Source organism: Hylaeus volcanicus, chromosome 1 (genome assembly GCF_026283585.1).
Source record: "Hylaeus volcanicus isolate JK05 chromosome 1, UHH_iyHylVolc1.0_haploid, whole genome shotgun sequence".
NCBI lineage: Eukaryota > Metazoa > Arthropoda > Insecta > Hymenoptera > Colletidae > Hylaeus > Hylaeus volcanicus.
Window position 1 is genome coordinate 30278713 of NC_071976.1, and position 19097 is coordinate 30297809.

The following is a 19097-nucleotide window of genomic DNA, read 5'->3' on the forward strand; positions in this document are numbered from 1 at the left end:
TGTATGCGTGACGTCAATTGTTTGGTAACCTCGAGTACTACTTCCAATTTAATATTAACCGTTGTGTATCGGACAGACGGGTTTGCGTTTAAATAAATTTGTATTTTCAATTGATAGGTATAATCAAGCCTCGCGGAGCAGTACCTGGTTGTAAGTTGGATGATTAAAAGCTATAAAGGAAAGACACGCATGTACCGACTATGACACTTTCAATTCACTTTTTCCAAGAAATAATCATTGCTACAAATCAATTTGATCGTTGAAATAATTTGTCGACCGAGTGCCTGACCAAATTAAAATTATTAACCAGCAGTTTGATTGACATAAAAGCATTGTTGGCCTGTAGGAATCGGTAACTGATTCTGTCGGACCCTTTATATTCCGTTTGCTTACTACAGTAGAATCATTTTGTTTGTCCAATTTCTACATATTTTCTGGGTATCGAACCATTTATTGTTGAGAAGACATCGAAGAGAAATGAGTTTCACTTGGTCCCACGGCAGACGTAACATTGACTCTTCGTCGAGCACTCGTTCCAACTTACTAGCTTGTTTGTCGTAGCGGCGTCAACAATTGTCATCGTGAAATCTCAAGCGAGCGTCCTAGAATCTAAGTTCTTCTACTGCGACGAGGTAAGGCGGCGCTTTCAATTGCTCGACCTAGCGATAAACCGCACAATGTGTTTTCTCACCATACAATTGATCACATTAGTTCCCCCTCTTATCGATGGCGATATTTGCTCTCGATCTAGGATTTCTTTCTTGCATGGCACCAGCTTAATTGATTCCGTCGATCCCTCACGTTCACGTCACTCTTCGTCTTCGTCTTTATTTGTTCCCACAAACATTACATTTTTTTACATATATTTTCCCGTTGAAACCTAAACACAAGCTACGTAGAGTTGATGCAACTTGCACCATTACTTTGGCAGTATTAGTCGATCCTTTGAGTATTCTATTATGTATGTGGATTATTTCCATGCGCGCATTGTCGAATTTTTATTTATATGCGCCTTGTTAACTCTTTGAGGCACTCGATTATGAAAGAAAAATAAAATTCAAGCTGCCAACAAAAAAACAATGCCAACAACTACAACTTGCTAACGAGTTTTAACTTTTCTATCCGTTTCTAATTCCACTTATTGTACTTTTAGCGTTAAAGCTAAGGAAAAGGTGGGATAGTTTTTAACCTACCTAACTTCAAACAGTTAACATACATACATTCCAGTGGTAGGTTTTTAAAGAAATAATCAATTATTAGCACAGATGACTCGCGAGACTCTGACTGGAGCTCGAAAGCTGCAACACCAGACTATTATGTTTTCAAGTTTTTATTGCATAATACGCAAATATAGGTGTAGGTAGCTCGTATAATGGTATTGCCATGAAATATATTATTATACGTTATTTACGATGACGAGTTACGATTGTCTAATTGTAAGTCAGCCAATCAAGTCATCGTAGAATCGATGAATCACTGAACGTTTGTTCCTGCAATCATAGTCAAATATATCCTTCCAGAATAGTTGGGACAGAATTTATCGTACCATTGTGGTCGTGTGGTCTTTGCATTCGATAAATACATCTGTGTAGTTTCACGTGATAAAACCTTCGTAGTAGCATTCGTTTCAACTTTCAACGCCATTCAAACAAACTGTTTAAGCTCCTGTATTGCTTTTAGATGATTACGAAATCGATGAAAAAAATCGTCAGACGATACGGTTACATTAAAAAATTCTGTTTGTCTTGTTGACTTTTTGATTATTCAGCAAGGAAATATAAATCGCTGAATTAGTTGACTCGACAGACTTTTACAGTTTACATGTTTCTTCGAAGTTATCTCGATGGTTCCGAGTAAAGTAATAATTCTGTAGGGCGGAATGTCGATACGTGCGATTCTTATCTACAAGTGAGGATTTTTATCGATACGTACAGAACGCATTCTTTTTCTTGGGTATTACAATTAACAATGTATCGAACCGATATTTCAAAGGAAATTGCCTAATTAAAACATAACTTTTGCTTTTCATAGAATTTCTCGCTGTTAAAATTATAAATGTTACTTTGAAACAACTTGAACAATCATTGTTCGTGTTTATACTTGTCATGTCGAACCAACACATGAATCGAAACATGTCGATTTAATCTTTCATCGGTAATTTATTAATTACTAGAGATTGGACACGATACTTGATGTATATTATTAAGAAGGAATTTTTATTATTGATGCTTGACCAGTGAACAATCTAAATGTCGTGACCATGTGATATGAAAACATTTTCCTATCGATTAATTCTTGCCGATACAACAACTCTGAACATGAGGACGTATCAACGCCGAATTTTTACATGTATATTACATTATCAAAGATGAACAAGTCGCTGATAAAAATTCACGTTTTCACTCGCGTTTGAAACGTGAAAAATTGATCACGGAATTATCAACGGCGTGATATTTCACGCCTAGATTCATCTACGAGCTATGTGAAGCGAATCAGGAGCAGTCGATGAAAACTGCGAATTTAGTCCCGTCCCCGCCTGCCCCGATAGATCTAGATTCGAGATAAACGTTATCGTTATTGCCGAAAGGTCTTATCTCTGTTTGCTCGCACTTTGTCAGTCCCACGGCAAATAACACATGACATCAGATCTGTTGCGGAAACTTACGACAGAATGAACTGCATGGAGAGCAAGTATTTTCCTTCTGCTGCTGCTGCTGCTGTTGCTTCTGCTGCATGCATGCACTAATTTTCTGATTAAAAGTGAGTCCGACCAAACACAAAGTTCCGCACGGCCCAGTGGTAATTGGATGATTATTTATTCCGTTAACCAAGAGAGAAAGTACTATAGGGGAGCGTAGAAAATAATAAGAAATTATCATGCAAAAATATGCGCAAGTCTGTTTCGAGGTTACAGGTGTTACTTGTGTTTAAAGTGTTTGGGAATGTTCAAGGGAACGTAAAAAATGATTGTCATTATGTCGAATACAAACTTAATCCTCTAGGGTAGTTTTTGTTCTGCAGACAACTTGCAAGCCATTTACTTTGATATTTAAAGTTCTGCCATTTCACTGTCAAGTAAGCCATGATTTTCACTTTAAACATAATTTACGTATAGCGTTAATGGCGACAGCTGAGCACACTTGTTGGCAAACAAATATTCGATTAGATGAATCGATATGGTTCTGGCAAAAGTTATTGACATATTTATTAGAGATAGATAACGCTATTGCATACACGTGTTATAAATCTGATAAACGGATTAACTTTATAGAAATCATATATTAACAAATTGATAAACATTTGACCAAAAGCTGTAACTGGGAAACATGATTGCATCAAACATACGTTTATACGAACTTTTTTTTTACTTTCGAGTTCTGAATCCACCCTTGCAGTACTTTCCTCGTATATCAAAAAACACCATAACTGCATAATTATTTATCTTGACTCTTTCGAACATAACATACTATTTATCATCATTTTATTTGCTTTAAAAACAAACCGTTACATGTTATTAACGAGTTTCAATTCGCTTTGTTTTATACAATTTTGTTAATAATACCAAGCCGTGGTACGATAGTACTAGGACATTTTTTCCGTGACATGATTTGAATTTTTATTTGTTTACTGTTCGAGTTGTTGACACCCGCAGACTAACGTTTCGTCCCGTGTATTCGTTTCTGCACGAATTTTGCAAACAAGCTTACGACATCGACAGTAGCCATGCATGAACGTCAGTGCGTCGATATCCATCGAAAACACTGGAAACATGAAAAAAAACAATAGACGCCTACAACGAGTCACGTAGAATGTAAAATAATGTTCCATCCGAAACCACAGTTGGCTCTCAAGCTGTTACTTGAAATACAGCGTTTCTCAAGCTTCGTTTTACTATAATTATCTATTTCGCTATTAAACATCTTATCAGATATCGTAAATAATAAGCAACACTTGGTACTGTTTCAACAAATATTTTCATTTATCCGCATAAGAAATTTAAGCAAAGTAAAGAAAAGTAAAGCAAAGCAAAGCAAAGCAAAGCAAAGCAAAGCAAAGCAAAGCAAAGCAAATCAAAGCAAAGTAAAGTTTGAGAAACTCTGGCCCGCTGGCGAAGCAAGCCTGTGCGGTGTGCCGATTTGCATAGAATGTGGCGTTGCAAAATTCGTGCGGTGCTAGCCGCAAGCCCAGTTCCGTGCGGCAGAAGCAATAACGCAGCGCGTCTCTTCAGGAACCGATCGTTATCGAGAAAGCGGACGAAGAGGAGGCAGCGGCGATTTGCCAGCCAAGCCCGCCAGTCGAACGCGAAGAGCACGAGGAAAAGGAAGCGCTGATGAACGGGAAGAACGAGACTCTCGAGCCACAGCTGCGAAAGTCGATCGAGGAGTCGATCGACGTGCACGATGCACCTGAGACCACATCGTCCACCAACGTTCCTGTGCCTGAAAGACCGACGACCCTGACCTTCGCCAACCAAAAAATCGCCGCGGTGGACATAATGAGCCTTCTCAGCCCGATGTCGCCCATCGCGAAACAGGTAATCCTCGAACAACTCCTGGAATTCGGCGAGGCCAGAAATTTCAAGGAAATCATCCACAAGTTTTGGAAATGAATTTTTTTGTTTCGGATTAAACAAATGGATGCAACTGAATAAAATATTTGTGATATTTGTATGAATTTTAGTAACTACAGTGATCAATGTCATATTTGTAATGTCTAAATTATCGACTTTCCTTCTAATGTAAATAGTCAACAATCAAAGGTAACTAGCATATTTCAAACGTTTTCTTCAACGAAAACGAAAGTCAAGTAGAAAAGAAAATTTTGATCAGTTCGAGTATGTCTTTTTCTTTTACACACACACACACACGCGCGCGCGCGCGCGCAAAACGTGTTCATTTTTCTTTTAAATTGGATTTTTACTTTGCTACACAAAGCTTCAACGACGACGATATTCTATTACTGTTTGTCACAAGTTTTTCTGTCCTAACAACACAATCGTAATTACAGTGAGAATTTCCTCCTGCTGCTGCATGCCTGTAATATTTCTGAGGAAACAAACTCGATTACCATTTCAAGATAGTTAGTTGTTCCTCGTCACTCTTGACGCGCGTCAGACGTGTGAAATTACTTGTTGAGGTATTGGCGCAGATCTTGTGTGAATTCATCTTCCTTTGGGAACGTTGGCTAGCGAAAGCGAAGAGCATTGTTCTATGAAGATTTAATAAGCCTCGTAAAAAGATAATTAATTGTTTCTGAATTATAATAGTAGTTGGTTTTAAACAGAAAAACTTGGCTACCAAGTAAACAAGTATTTTTCAAAGTTTTGTAGAAAATACAAATTATTGCACGAATGAGCCTCGATAATTCAAATTCCCTTATATAAATTCTGCATAAAATGTATAGACTAATCACACTAAATAATAACAAATCTCATGTTGTAACCAGTAACGATGACATGTTGTTATTTTCAATTCAGATACAAATCAATTCTCACGAATTCAATTTAATCTGTTATAAAAGATGAACATATGTAGATGAAGCGATGTACATGTGGCAGGTAGTGTAACCGTATCCAACTGGTCCTGCTTTATGTCTATTAACATATTTCACGTCGTACGGACCAACTGTAAAAGTTTCATTTCTTTTATTGCGCAACTAGAAAATTCTAATGAATCGTTTCTTTCTGTAACAGATGTTGCCGCTCGACGAGGGAATTATCACTAGCCTGGCGTTCCCTCTAGGACTACCAACCAGCGTGGAACCTCCGAAGGAGAAACCACCACCACCACCAGTGGATGTCAGCGACGAAGAGAGTCTTCCTATAGAACCCTTGAAGAGATTGAATTCCACTCGAAGAATAAAGAAGGAATTACGCACGAGGCGCTCGGATTTTCTGGGAATCGAAGGGGTACGCAATTATCTCCAACATTACTTAATCAACGAATACAGCGTGTAGTAATAAGTGAAAGTTTCTTCAGTAATCGGTTAAGAACATCAAAATAATTGAAAAAGATGCTAATTGTTAGAAATGTGTTTAGCTTGACAGAATACGTGAAATTAGATCTATGGAACGAGCAGTTCGGACTAACAAATTTTCCACGGCCTATCCATCGGTTAGAAAATCGCTCACTCGACAACTGTTTGGGTATGAAACTTTGTTCGTGACTTATGTGTTTTGAACCAGCTGCTGAAGCGACTCCCAGACACGCCCTGTATACATCATGGAATATTTCTCAGGACAAGTGTATCGAAGCATTCAGGCTTAATAGAATTCACGCGACGTTTAAAGTTTTTCCTGTGAAAAAAAGAAAAAGAAAAGAAAAACTCGACACTTTTTCTCTCATACTTTCGTTTCTTCTCACGCGTTTCCACCTCTTCGATGGCTTTCACTCGCTTCCGGAAGCTAATATGTTCCGCGGCTGTTGATACACCCGCGTTTCGCGTTGCGAAAGATCGTATCGTCGACGTAACATCGTTTAATGGTATTAATTGGAGCACGTGAATGGATTTACGTAACACACAATAGCAATTATGTACACAGGAGTACGCCAACGAAATTCACGTGTTCGCCCCGTCGAACGCGTCATGTCATGTCACGCGGCTGAACATTTTTTTTTCGATAAATTCCTGAAATAATTAATTGTCGTTTCACTTGACTCTTGGTAAAATTACGGTATGTTACCATCAACTATTCAGGTTAACGTTCGATAATACGAAATAAGTAAAGAACGATAGAAATTTCAGGAAGAAGAAAGAAAAATTACAGACTTATTTATCTATCAATTACTTCTTTTTTTTTTTTTTTTTTTTAAATACTAACTTTGTGAATTTCTTTGCGGCTAAAGTAATTAACATAAAGTTTTGACAAATAGTAAGGAATGTAAGGATATTAAGAAAGAAAGAAAGAAAGAAAGAAAGTCGTTTCAGTTTCTTTTAAAAATCGTCCAACAGATCAGGGGTTGAAAGTTGAAATCACACTTACTAACTTAATAATTTCTTCTCTGACCAGTTCCAAACAATCCTTCTTAATTTACAGATAAACGACGACGATCTGGAACGCGAACTGACTCTGACGAAACCCCCAGACATGGCGATGATACTTGCCGAAGAAAGACGCATCGAGCAGCTCCAGCGTCGTTCGTACGACACCGACAGCAACTACGAGCAGGACTCCAGCCACGAAAGGGACTCTGGAGTCGAATTGGGCCACGCTGAAGATTGGACCAAGCAACCCGTCAGCCCAGACATGTCCCAGCATAGTCGTCAGAGCAGCGAGCCTTTCGGCGCAAGCGTCACCTCATCCGAAGAGGACGAGATCACAAAGAAAGAACGGGAGATCATCGAGGTCCTCGAGAAAGAGGAGCAGTGGCGGTACGGCAACAATTGCGAGATGAACAGGTAGGAATTCTTCGGGGCAGTTTCGATGACGGACGGAGGTTTAGAGTTTCGAGTCACTTGTATCGATTGGGGTTCGATGACGCTTCTCTTTGGACTGGTTGTACAATGTTTCTTCTATTGTTCGGGGGTCGGTGTAATGGTAATTTCCTTTTAGATCACGGAGTTAAAGAATTTAGAGATCTTGATTTTTTGAGCAGTACAGGGCTGGTGTATCTATAAACTACAGTTTTGGATATGTACAAGACTTGAGATTTTCTTGTATGTTATTACTATCTCTTCGAAAGGCATGTATAATGAAATCTAGGTGATCCGTTTCTGATATTGGTTTACATGTTAAATAATTGGTAATTTACAGTGTTTTATGGGCTAACCTATTATTATTATCTACCTTTATTTTATTGGAAATACGAGTAGTATACATTATCAATTTGTTAGCATGTCAACTAATATCAGAAATTAATTATAAGCTGTACATAATTACTGGGGATATATTGCTCGAAAAACATAAGAATCTACACGTTTTAAATCCTTGATTTAATCAGTTGTCTCGAGCAACATTAAGTATATCCATCAAAGTTTTAATTTTCTTTTCTCTAAATTTTCTTTTCTGGCTTTCTGGTTTTTATTTATACGGTTTCTAGGTGTTCGTAGGTGTTATCTCGATATGCTTTTATTTCCGTGACCTTCTACTTTGAACGGTCTCCAAGTAACATAACGCTCGCGTGTTCTTTAACTTTTGCTAGATGTCGGGACCAAGATATTTGTTACGATATCGTCTGATAAATAGCACGCGAGCGACGTCGAAGCTGTTGCTTCCTAAATCTCGCGCACTTTTATCTTGTTGGTACGAAATGTAATTATAGTAGATTATCGTAAAAGTACTCGTCGAGTAGTCGAAATGAGTTTTAAAAATTGTTCGAGTTTCGAAGCATGTGGAATTTACGGAACTGACACCTTCGATTATTGCACCGATATATCTATTATCTCTAAGCGTGTCTTGTATGTATATAATTAAAGTTATAATGAATTTGTATGACGGGATCAATGTACAAACGGTTATGAATAAAATAAATACTTTTACCTTAAACTAGTGGTCCTTTCCTAGCGCATGTATACGCAACTATTGCTATCGTTATCGCTACGTTACTCATCTATCTATCTCGATCGTTTCTTTCGAATGCTAGCCTATCTACAGGCCGAGACAGTTGATAGAAGCCTGGTGACTAATTTAGTTTTGGTGGTGGGTGAAAATCCTTCGGACAAATTCTTCCTTGGTTTCTAAAAGGATATTTTGATCCTCTTTACGTTACTTTAGTATATATCAAGAATTATGTCCCCCTTGAAACCGGACAAAAATTGTTTGAATCACTTCTATCTATCGCCAAAAGTAAACAAGTTATTCAAGTAGCCTGTCTCGTGCCTCATCCTGTATGTAAAATGGACCACGTAAATGGGATACGTAACATTTTCTCCTCCAGAAACACTTACCAAATCAAGTATCACGATATCCTGAAAACACCAGAAGACATGGGAGAGAAAAAGATTCCGTACCATGTATTGGCCAGAAAGTTTGTGCCAATTTTTCTGAAAAATTCAAAGGCACATTCGAATCCAGACAACCCGATACTTACCACCGTCTGTCTAAGACAAATTCATTCGCCATATTTCAAGATCATGTACAATACTTTGTGAAGCAAACACATGTTGGTACACATGTCCTCTAATACGCGGTAAATTAAAACTGAGCTTCCTCGAGGAAAACCATTTGAATATCAACATATCATACATCACTGTCGAATCGTACGTAAGACATTATTTCAAGGGAGAATTTTTTTGTTACCCATTGCATTTATCCTTATAATCAGTTTTTCCAAATATCCACAAGTACCGGAGGTCCCATTCACGTGGTCCATCCTTTAGAATATAAAAGATAACCAGGCCGTTACGTCGAGTAATTGAGAAATTCATGACAAAACAGTGACTTGGGGGAGAAATTGGCGCACAAGCTGCGCGAACTCGAAGAGGAGAAGATGCAGCTTGAACGGGAACGCGCCCAGGAAGCCGTCCTTCGAAGACAGGAAGAGACCCTGCGCAAAAATGAGGACAACCTGTGCAAACAAGAGGAGGCGATGCGCAAACAGCAAGAGGAGACAGCGCGACAACAAGAAGCAGTCGAAGCTGAGGCGAAACGCGCCGAGGAAAAGAGACAAGAAGAGGAACTGAGGGCGCAGGCGGAACAGTTGAGAATTCAAAATGAAATCGAGGAGGAGAGAAGGGCAGCAGATGCCCGTCGCAAGGAGGAGAAACGCATCAGGACCATGGAGAGTCAAATTCGCGAGCAAGAGGTATTAATCTTTCATTTTTATTTTTTTTACTCGTTGCTTGATCGTGATTGGTTCTCTGAAACATTTGTTTGTTTTGTGCAAACGTTGAATTTGTTTCTCGTAACGTGGTATGAAATAGCACGCAAATTTGGTTCAACGATCGGTTCAACTTTTAATTTGCTTTTTTAATCAATTTGATTAACGTAAACTTTATTTGATATTATTGATCACTTTACATTTAAACAATTAATTAAAATAAATAATTATTTTTCGACTGAATCAAAGAAAGGTTAAGTTTATTATGAAATGGTATAATTTGTGTTGGCTCTCGTAAACGTTACTTGAACGTAAACGTACAATGACTCACGGATTACTTTGAGAAAGACTGACTTGTGCAGTTGTACAGAGAATGATTGTAGGAATAAGCTTTTTGCAAGTGAGAGTTGCTAGAGGAAAATGTTGCATGGTTTGATCAAATATACATTGTGCACCTGTAAATTGCAATAGTGATTTTGTGTTTAAATGAGACCGTTTAAATATATGCTACAATGTTTTAGTTTTTGCTTAGGAAAGAATTATATGAGACATTTGAGAAAAAATTGTTAATTTATTAATAAATACTACAATCCAACAAAATGCTTCGAATTAATTGATGCTTATTGATTTTCTCCCAACAATAATATCCGTTCAAGATAAAAATAACTCTAACAATATTTTGATTCGCTATACCATTCACCTTGTACCGTAAAATCAAATTAGCAAATATTAAAAGTCGTCGAATGAAAGAAGCTTGCACGTAAATTTAGGTGCACTAACTGTCATTTTAAACTGCTTGTTATAAATATATATATATATACATATAATAACATAATCGCACCGTAAACGTTAACGGGTGTGTCGTTGATAATTATTCGCAGAACACAACATTGGTTGGTGCTGGGTTGAACGATCAAGAAGACGAGTTTGCTTCTGGGGTAAGGGAATCTTAATTGATGTATCTTAATTGATTTTCGAGTTACATTTTTCCGTGCTTGCTTGTAACAAATACGAGACAGCTATCGACATAAACATTCACAATTATTTCAACTTTATCGATGATTCGTTGCAAATGAACACAGTATCGGATAGTGTACATAATATAAAACATATAAAAAAGGATATTTCTTGATAGAAAGAAAGAACAAAGAAAGACGACACCCACGGAATATGGTTTACCTAATCGTCAATTTTCCTCGAGCAGGAAGTTCTCAGAGTGGAGAGAGAATTGCTTCAACTGGAGCAAGAAGAATTGAAACGACAACGCAACAATCTGGCGTATCGCGAACAGAAGCAGCTGAAATTGGCGGAGCAACTCCAAGAACAATGGAAATCCTTGCAAGACGTTGCGCACAGCTCCGCGAATAATGTCCAACAGTACAAGAATCAACCGCCGGTGAATTACAGATCATCGATGCCAAACCTCCAGCTCCAAGATGTGCAAAGAAGGAGACCACCACCGCCGCCCATACCACCAGCGAAACCATTGCGTTTGATGGAACAGAGACAACGAGATGTTACTATCAGGTAAATGCATATCATTGCTAGATTTCTTCTTTGTTTATCACTAATAAACCGAGGAGAAAATGAATTGTAGCAATGTATTTGTAACTTAAATATAAATTACAAACAAACAAAGTATTTGGCTGCAAGCATGATAGTAAAATCCTATACTTGACCTATAACCGTAACAGGACATTGTTACGTCAGCATTTAAACAGGCAGCTGCCAGCAGGAAATGCAAATTAGAAGCGAAATATATGTATAACCTACATACATGTATGTATGTATGTATGTCGGTTAATTTCCGGCTGAAACTGTTCCGCTGCGCGTTACGTCTGACGTAACATTTTCTATGCTATGCGTATCGTTTCGGTTGCACCAGTCTCTTTAGTTGCAATTCGATCACTCTTACTATCTAAATTACTACAAAATACTTTGATTCTCTTAGACTCGCGATATCTCTTCGATGAATTATTTGTTAAAGAAAAAATATGGAAACAATAAATTACGTTGGATTTCGTATCGAAGAAATTCACGTTAGAAAGACGAGCGTTAAGATTCGAATAATTTGAATGGGAAAGAGGTAGCAGTGAGAACTGAAGTGATCCATTGAAATGAACAGGAGCAGCAGGATTCCATCTGCGGATTCGATCCCGCAACAAGTGGACGCTTCTCTGAGACACAGTGCATCGGTCACGACGCTCTCCAGTCACGGTGGCCAACAGATGACCAGGCAGACATTGCAGGCACTTAGCGCAGTTCCTCGACCACGAATCGTTCAAAGCGACCAGTGGGTCCAACGAAGAAAGAGCGACGTGCCACGAGGCGCTCACGATTTCAACTACCAACACTGGCTCGTCCAAGTGAGTATTGTCACTGTTCGAATTCCAACAGTAGAGTAGAGAAAAACTAATCCAACAGGAGCTGAGCGAGTTAACTAGGATACCTGGACTCGGTTCCACGTCTTCCATATTTATCATTTCTTCAACAGAATCGGATGACATTTAGCAATTGCCTCATGGTTCTTATTAAGTTCTTAACAAAATAACGTCAATTCAATAGAAATAATAAAAACACGATAGGCGCGTCCTCTTATTGTATTTGCAAATATATCATTGGAATCTTCACATAGGAGGTTTCGAATTCAGTATTACGAGCCTCTCTCTGTGTGTTAGCATCGTAAAAGTAGCGGTGAATGAACATTTCATTCGGTTACAACCTAATAATAAAGATAATAATGTATATTGGTAACGCTATACTATTGTGTTGCAGGAAGCGGAACAGAGAAGGATTAGCGAGAAAAATCAGCGATCACCGGCGCGGAAATCTCAAATGCACGTAACAGGAACGTCCGTTCCTTACGCCATGGCCCCAACTAGGACGGACAGTAAACCATTGCCAGATTCCATTATACAAACTCTTACGCAGAGAGTGCAGAACAGGGCGCAGGAGAAGCCCCTACCAACTCGAAGAAGGTCGATATTTTTATTAAAATTCCGACCAATTCTTCTCGTTGTAAATTTAAACGTGCAAACCATGTATAATATAAAAACTATAAAGAAGAAAACGTTAAATATTAGACAAACTAAACTAATAATGATAATTACCTCGTGGAGACTAGTCACTAGTAAATAATTCTTACGATAAGTACTGACATTTCGTTTGCATCCGAAGACAGTTAAATAATTTACTCAAGCGTTGTCGTAACATGCGAAATTGACAAGAGTGTATTATTTTTAATTACAACAGTCGATGTTTGAATCTTTCAGCTTGCTCTTATCTATTTTCAGACTGGAGCACAGTACCAGTCACGAGCATCTGTCCGTGTTGCAACACCAATCACCGCAGCACATTTTACAACAACAAAAACCACAACAACCACCGCCGATGAATCCTGAGAATCAAGAGAAGATGCTAAGCGTCAGCGGGAAGAAAAAGTGCTCGCATTGTGGAGATGAACTGGGTACGACAAAAGTAAAGAAATTGACAAATAGAGTAGAGTAGAGTAGAGTACAAAGTATTGTGACAAACAGAGTAAATCTTATATAGTATATTCACTATTATTAGGTACGTTGAGAAAGTAAAGTCGCAAAACTTGAACTTCAATCTTGCACAAAGCCACTTTCTATCTATTGATTTTGAATTCATTCATTTGTTGATGTTAGGTCGAGGTGCCGCGATGATCATCGAAAGTCTGCGATTGTTCTACCATATGGAATGCTTCAAATGCTGCGTGTGTCACGTGCGACTCGGCGACGGACTAATGGGAACAGATGTACGCGTTCGGAATCACAAGCTCCACTGCCATAACTGCTACTCCAGTGACGACGGTAACCGCATTTAACTTTTCCTATTAATACCCCAGATTGATGTCGCGCAAATCCTAATTATCTTGAGCGAAAAATCGTTCCTCCCCATAGCACGTTTAAACATTGTCACTCTGAACATCATAAGTTGAACAGTCACACTCTCCATCAATTATAGTATGACTTGAATACTAATTTTACTAGTTACAACCAACAAATTTTTCTTCTTCCATATTAATTCCATCCTGTATCAATTTATTTCACTCGTTTCCGCGTCTTCATACGATCCGAATCTTGATGTTTCAGGTGTCAAGTTCAGTTGCGTGTGAAACCACGGACCACATCGGACCATAATTGGACCACATTGACTAACTTTAATATAGCATCATCCGGCTATATTTTATAAGTTATAGTTGACCATTTACAATAGCTACCGGTCACCGGTTACCGGTTAGCTATCGTGACACCAACGAGATGTTTCTTCTTTCTGTACATAAACACTGACGGACGGAATTCCTCTTCAAAGGAATAGACACGCGGTCACCGTTTACGTAGGTATTCGTTCCGTGCACTTTAACCCAAAAGTGGAGTGTCGAGATTTCGAACAACGACGCCGATTTCATTTCAACGACTAAGATGTCGTAGAACGTACAGAAGGGTATGTAAATAAACGTGTATTTATGTAATTAGCGTAAAGATAGAGAGCCCAACGATACGACAAATCACTAGGCATCTGTTGTCGGCCATTATCGAGGAAAAAATATGTGTCGTGGGAGGATTTAGCGTAATATCGGCAAGAGTTGAGTGTATATTTTTGTATTATAGTTATCCCCGTGGTATTTATGAGAAATCCCCGATGCGTGACGGCTATAATAATAGAAACCCTTCCCCATCTCCAAGTCCCTGCCACCACTGTCTTCTCTTCTCGGGGCTCTTTTTTTTCTAAATGCTTTGGCAAAACAGTAGACTCGTTCGAATGAGATCGAACGATCGTCTCTCCGTCTACGGAGATCGTTTAGATTCTAGATGACTATTGCGTAACACAGTAATTAATTAATTGTACAACCGAGATGCGATTTCAAGCGTGAGTTTCTTTATTTTGTTTTCGAAAGCTCGATGCATCGCGATGCGACAATGCCTGCGAGTTCCCTTGCGATCAATGATACTCGTCGTCGCGTCGTTGACGTATACTTACTATTGTGAAATATTGTATGATATGGTCTCGTGTTATTGCAACATGTAATTTTATATTATCGAGAATAAATGTTTATTAGAGCGACCATGGACCGCTACACTCTTGCTTCGATTTCCTGCCATGTAAACATTATTTTTGCAACGCCGCCACAATCATCGACGAATTAATTACACGGTGGTTTACGTGCTTAATTACGTCGCAGACAATAAGATGCAAATATATACCGGGGACTTTTCTTTTTTACAGGAGAGCAGTCGATGATTCAACGGTAAGATATATATATAGCAGCTTCGATGCGTGAAAAACATTCGACGAACAAACATTCAGAAGCTGAATTTCGATCGTGAAAAATATTTAAACTTTAACAGGTCTGGAAAGATTCCCCTTAACCCTTTAATTTTGACAGGATTGATTAAGGTGATATACTTTATCGCAAGCTGATATGTCGATTTTCTATTTATTTTGGAGTAATCTCTGAAATTTCATTGATAATTTTAAACGTAACAAGGGAATCAGTGACACGAGATGTCAAATTTGAGAATATGATATAGTGTAAGATATCAGCCTATAAATCATAATATTCATGTTTTATACATCTTCAACATCGACAACAAGACAAAATCTCTCATCGAATGATAAAACACACTATTTCGATGCTCACGAGTGTCGCGATCAAGTGATGAAACCTAAACACTAATTATACACTAATATACATTTCATTGTGTTTCCCGTTGGTAATCAAATAGAAATGTTTTTTCATGATTTCCCAGCACCGTTACAGAGCGTGCGCGCATAGAACACGCGTGTATCAGTCCGTTAAGCAGAAACAATACGAATCCTGAACTAGAGCGTGGCATCTTGAACCGTCTCGATTGTCTCCCAGCATAAAATTATTAACCTGTTGGATAAACAATTGATTCGAGGCAATACTTGCACGAAACCATCAATCTTTCAACTCATTCGTACAAAGCACTGACCGTCTAGCGACGAGAAGAGTGTACATACGAGTACACAGCTCGCACGAAAGTACAATGTCTGATGTTCCACTCTTCCTAGCCGCGAGCAAGAATAAACATAAAATGAGAGATTATTGCGCCGTTCGATTTCGCAACGAAATTTCAATTCGTTTTCAATTAGAGCTGAGAGTATTGGAATATTCTGTAAGGATCGTATACAGCGAATAATCTTTGAATATTTAAGTGTTCGTGTATTACTCTTGGAAAATAATTACTCGAGAATCTTTAATAAAATATTGTAATTAAAATCAGAATTTAAATAATGTACTGGTGACGTATTTAAATGTTATAGGTGTAAATGTTAATGATCCTTGGGAAAGGATCGATAACCCTCGTGTATACATATACAAACATACATACATACATACATAAATAAATAAATAGTTCAATATTCAAATTATTTTATTTATAAAAATCAAACACTCAACAATTATTCGAAAAGATCCCAGTGTTACGTGATACCCAAAGCTCGCTGGTTGTTGTAAAAGCTACAGTTTACTTCCAGGAGTCTCGCACGCCACGAAATTACACGAACCATCGAATCAGTTTATCGGCATCGTTAATTCGGATAGTCTCTATTAATAGGCGCACACCTGCGTTGGCATGCTCCAACTTTGAAGCGTAATCGAACCACAAAAAAAAAAAAAAACCAGAAAGGTTCACAGACTAGTATTTCATGATAGCCAGCCAGTATCTATGAATCTCGTGTTTCTGCAAATCTGCTCATGTGTCAATATACACACATGCAAACATACGTTATGGTATACATCTAATAAAGACTATGTATTTTACTTACTTTCAGAATTATAAAATTATACTATTTTTCCTGCTTGTTACTTTATACTTTCTATAAAGATATATTGGTGTATGATACATTAAAAACTATTTCTTCCTTTCACTTTATTTTCATAGTAAATAGTACAAAACATAGTAAAAAATATAAACCATTTGTGTAAAATTATAAAGCTAAAAATTTATATTAAAATTGATTTAAATAATGTGTTAAATTTGTATGTTTCGATCATTTCTTGATTCGATATCGAACGTCATGAGTATATTTTTGAAAATTAATGAACATTTTATATATATACCTTGTATTATCTAATTAAATAATATATACAATATGTAACAAACATTACCCAGTGACTAGCAAAGCCAAGTTGGGACCACTTTTCAATAGTATGAACATAACTATACCCTGTTTCTTGTAATTCAGATGTATCAAACATAAGACCTAAATAAGCTAAATGGAAAACTGATAATCCAGAAAACATAATATTTGTTAAAAACACCCACCATGAAGTGTGAGTTTTGTATGTATGCGTACATTTATTCTTAGTACACTGTTTGGACGCGATACACGCGTCAAAAGTATTTGCGAGTATAGATCTGAGCTGGAATTCTACGTATGTATAAAATCCAAGACTAAGTAAGACTGCTGCCAATTGGAAGTTTAATCCATGTAGAAGAGCACTTGTCAAATACGTAATTGTCACAGCTCCAAATTTTCCTACATAATTAATACTAGGACGGAATATATCTACAAAATTTATACCGAAATTTGAGTAAAATTCATTGATGAAAATGTATATGACATAAATACGTACACGTTTTTAACCAGAAATGCATCGGTAAATTCCAACAAATAACAACTTGTACAAGCGACCGTGGAAATTCTACTTTTAATGGTTTTACTATAACGGTTAGCGCAAGTGGAAATCCCCCTAGTAGTAATACAGTGGATGCAATATATGAAATGAAATAATGAGATGTTCGAAAAGATAATGCATCTCTATAAGCTAGTAACCATCTAAAATGATAAGAAAAGTTAGTACCTATTATAATGTAAAATATGGAAAACAGCATAATATTTACTAACTTCCAGGAATTATCCATTGCTATCCATTGAGTCCAACAATTTGACATAGTTAAAAATAGAAAGGATAAAAATGCATATTGAATGGTATACAGTATCCACCATTTATCCTAGGAATTAGAAATTTTGTTAATGTGTATTAGTTGGTTTCATATATTTACAAAACAAAATATGCAACTTCTAATAATAAAACGTTTGTATACCTGATTATGTAAGTAACGTATGGAAATATAATCCTTAAACGATATCCATGGACCAAAAAGACATGTAACTCCGCAAAAAGTGTATCCCATATAAGTAAAGATATCGGGTAAATCATTTGAATCAATTTTATCTATAGCTATGCTAATTGTTTTCATTGCCATTGTCAACACCACACTGCGTATTTTATGCCAAACTATCGGTGGCATGGAAAATTCACTGAAAATTAAAAACTATAGAAGAAGAATCTCTATAGATAAATGTAGATTTGCAACTTACCAATATGCAATAATAAAGAGAGATGGCAAAAATATTCTTATACACTTATAGTATCGTGTAGGTAGGTGTAAAGTGATGTATGAAAATGTACAAAATACTAGTAATATGTATAAGCATTCGGATACATAGTGATGGATATTGTATAAACCAATCAACATTGATAATATATGGAAAGTTCTATGCGATATGCGTTCTGTAATATTAAGTAAAGAAGTAGATCATTTGATTTTATACTCCACTAATTCGTTTATATATCGTCTACAAGAATACATCTTACGAGAACCAGCACATAATCTAAATATAACAGTAGAAATAAATAACGGTAGTATATATGAGGCTGTATCATAAACGGTGGGTCCAAGGCAGTATTGATACAATTCGTAGACGGTTTCTCTTTCCATATCCTCGTATTCGTATTCATAGTCTGCGTCCTGTAGATATTCGTGTCCCACAAAATCACTTTCATCGTAATAAAAAACTGGGGCCTCTACATCGTCCATTACAAGTAGAAATTAAATCGCCGGTTTATCAATAGCATACAAATCTAACAATAATCATAACGCCACTTCTCTCAGAACCTAGTTCAACGAAATGGAAATTGTAATCATTTATAGAACATCGGGCAGCAAAATGATTCAAGTGAAATTTGACTGAAAAATATCAAATACATTTCAACAATTTTCATTACAAGAACACTAAGGATTTGTTTATGCTATGTTCGAATATTCTATCGAAAAAACGTTTAAGTTTGTCATAATAGTTCCTTTTTTCACTGTTAGATGGCGCCATTTTTTCATAGTATTTACCACTTCATGGTAATTTATTAACACGTGTCGGTAAGAAACAGTAAAAGTGGTGCCACCTATCAGTAGAAAAGGGAACTATTCGAGGATAAACTTGAGCGTTTTCTCGATAGAGGCGCTGATCATACTCTGAAAATAGTTTAGTACTTCACCGCTAGAT

General features: G+C 37.2%; 2 protein-coding genes across 8 annotated transcripts in view; one reads left to right on the top strand and one right to left on the bottom strand.

The window, feature by feature from the left end:
- LOC128883548 (trichohyalin) overlaps positions 1-14847 on the top strand; it is a 138123-nt gene extending 123276 nt beyond the window's left edge. For 4 of the 6 annotated variants that reach the window (XM_054136067.1, XM_054136056.1, XM_054136047.1 and 1 more), the window contains 11 exons: positions 4229-4534; positions 5693-5908; positions 7037-7398; positions 9377-9743; positions 10640-10696; positions 10963-11285; positions 11884-12124; positions 12534-12736; positions 13052-13224; positions 13427-13591; positions 13874-14847. In XM_054136067.1, coding sequence (XP_053992042.1) covers positions 4229-4534; positions 5693-5908; positions 7037-7398; positions 9377-9743; positions 10640-10696; positions 10963-11285; positions 11884-12124; positions 12534-12736; positions 13052-13224; positions 13427-13591; positions 13874-13896 — 2436 coding nt within the window. In that variant the 3' untranslated portion in view covers positions 13897-14847. The remainder of the gene's footprint in view (positions 1-4228; positions 4535-5692; positions 5909-7036; positions 7399-9376; positions 9744-10639; positions 10697-10962; positions 11286-11883; positions 12125-12533; positions 12737-13051; positions 13225-13426; positions 13592-13873) is intronic. The other 2 variants (XM_054136076.1, XM_054136091.1) reach the window with 2 other exon arrangements.
- Positions 14848-16663: 1816 nt separating this feature from the next.
- On the bottom strand, positions 16664-18875 carry LOC128883572 (protein-serine O-palmitoleoyltransferase porcupine). 2 transcript variants are annotated; one of them, XM_054136101.1, is made up of 6 exons: positions 18412-18875; positions 18135-18327; positions 17858-18074; positions 17658-17764; positions 17386-17588; positions 16664-17318 (listed from the first exon to the last, which is right to left on the bottom strand). In XM_054136101.1, exons 1-6 carry the CDS (start codon positions 18632-18634, stop codon positions 16876-16878), a joined length of 1386 nt encoding a protein of 461 aa, XP_053992076.1. In that variant the 5' UTR covers positions 18635-18875; the 3' UTR covers positions 16664-16875. The 2 variants fall into 2 exon arrangements, with proteins under 2 accessions (XP_053992076.1, XP_053992083.1); XM_054136108.1 differs by having other exon boundaries at positions 18405-18555.
- Positions 18876-19097: the final 222 nt, after the last annotated feature.